Source organism: Echinops telfairi, unplaced genomic scaffold, assembly GCF_000313985.2.
Source record: "Echinops telfairi isolate 266 unplaced genomic scaffold, ASM31398v2 ScPeMD7_7469;HRSCAF=8507_0, whole genome shotgun sequence".
Taxonomy (NCBI): Eukaryota; Metazoa; Chordata; class Mammalia; order Afrosoricida; family Tenrecidae; genus Echinops; species Echinops telfairi.
Window position 1 is genome coordinate 37243658 of NW_022111372.1, and position 1540 is coordinate 37245197.

The window sequence follows — 1540 nt, forward strand, 5'->3', positions numbered from 1 at the left end:
GTAGGGTCGCCAAGAGTCAGCCATAGACTCGGGGGCAGAGGGTTTTGTTCCCTTCCCCCTCCGCTGCTGGCTCTCAGTTGATTTTTGAGCGCTTAGAGTGAGTCAGAGTGACTGAACCGTCATTTCGTTTCTCGAGGCAGCAGCAGGGATCCTTGGTGCTGTGGTTAAGCTCTTGGCTGCTCGCTGAGAGGTGACCAAGTTGAACCCACGGCCCCCTCTGTGGGAGAAAGATAGGACCGTCTACTTCCGCGAAGATTACAGCCTTGGAAGCCCGATGGGCAGTCCGCCCCTGCCGAGAGGGGTGCTGGGAGTCCCACTTGACGTCACAGTTTCAGGGCTTGTGTTTAGTTTGGAGAGAACGCATGAAAAGTTTGTGTCCTGCTCTAAAAAAAGTTGTTATCAAGTTCTCAAACTTTATGTCAGACCAAGTACACCCCAGGATCCCATTCTCCTGTGGTCATAGTCGAGGGCACGTGCTCCGACGCTGGGCCGTGCTCGTGGGCTCCAGCTAGCACTTCCCATTCCCCCATGGTGACAGGACGGCCTGGGGGGCAGAGACCCTGGAGGAGGCCCGGCTGTCTGCACACGAGCTGTGATGGTGGCATCCAGCGTGGTACATGAGGTGCTTGTGTGGCTGCTCCAGGCACTGAACAACCAGAAGACCTTTGGGAAATTAAAGATCTATTTGCAGGGTTGTCCTCTAAACACTCTCTTCTTTAGTGAAAGACATTTCTTCAGCTAGTGGCTTTTTTGGAAGTGATCCTTGCTGTGTGAGGTCCCTGGCTCAGAAAAACCTTGTCTTTGGATGTGTTCTGACACCCTAGGGAGACATCACTCAAGAAAAGACGGCATCAGCGCCGACAGGGAGCGAGAGAGTGGTGTCGCCGCCGAAGACGCAGGGCCACAGCTCCAGGTGGGTGGTGGTGGTGCTTTGCCGTGAGGCACAGATGACTCTGGATTGGCTGGGGTCAGAGCTGATTAGACTTTACGGTTGAAGGTAAAGTTCTTCTCAATCCTCTTAGTCACTGGAGAGTGGCACTGTCCCCGTAATGTGCTTGAGAGAGGAAACCTCCTGTGCCACTGGACTCAAGTTAGACTTTAAACTAAACCCTCCTAGCTCCTCCCCAAAGCAAAGCACTGGCCTTTCAAAGGTACTGCTTATGATTCTAGTCACCGGTGGCAGCACATTTGCGTTAAGGCCCTTCTTCTGCTAAATGCTTCTCAGGACCCAGGCTGAAGGGCTCAGCTGCAGATGAACATTTCTTTTCTCTTGATGTAGTTCGACTATAAGGCTGTTGCCGATCGACTGCTGGAGAGCACCAGAAAAAACATCCCTCCCTTCAACAGGAAGTGTCTGGCAAGACTAATCAAGAAGTAAGTGATTTGGGTAAATGAGTTTCGTCTGACCAGACCATTGCCCGGGGCTGTAGGGCTGGCTGTCACCAGGCTAAACTTTGCCCTTTCCTCCTTGCCCTTCAGTGGTGCTGTTCTTCGAGATATAATAGACGTGAGGAAGACGGAAGGTTTGTTTAATGAAATA

At 52.2% G+C, this 1540-nt stretch overlaps 1 protein-coding gene across 1 annotated transcript in view; it reads left to right on the forward strand.

The window, feature by feature from the left end:
• The window catches only part of RRP1B (ribosomal RNA processing 1B), a 27995-nt gene that overhangs the window by 14950 nt on the left and 11505 nt on the right, over positions 1–1540 (forward strand). Inside the window, exons 9-10 of the mRNA XM_045284618.1 lie at positions 825–913; positions 1280–1374. Coding sequence (XP_045140553.1) covers positions 825–913; positions 1280–1374 — 184 coding nt within the window. The remainder of the gene's footprint in view (positions 1–824; positions 914–1279; positions 1375–1540) is intronic.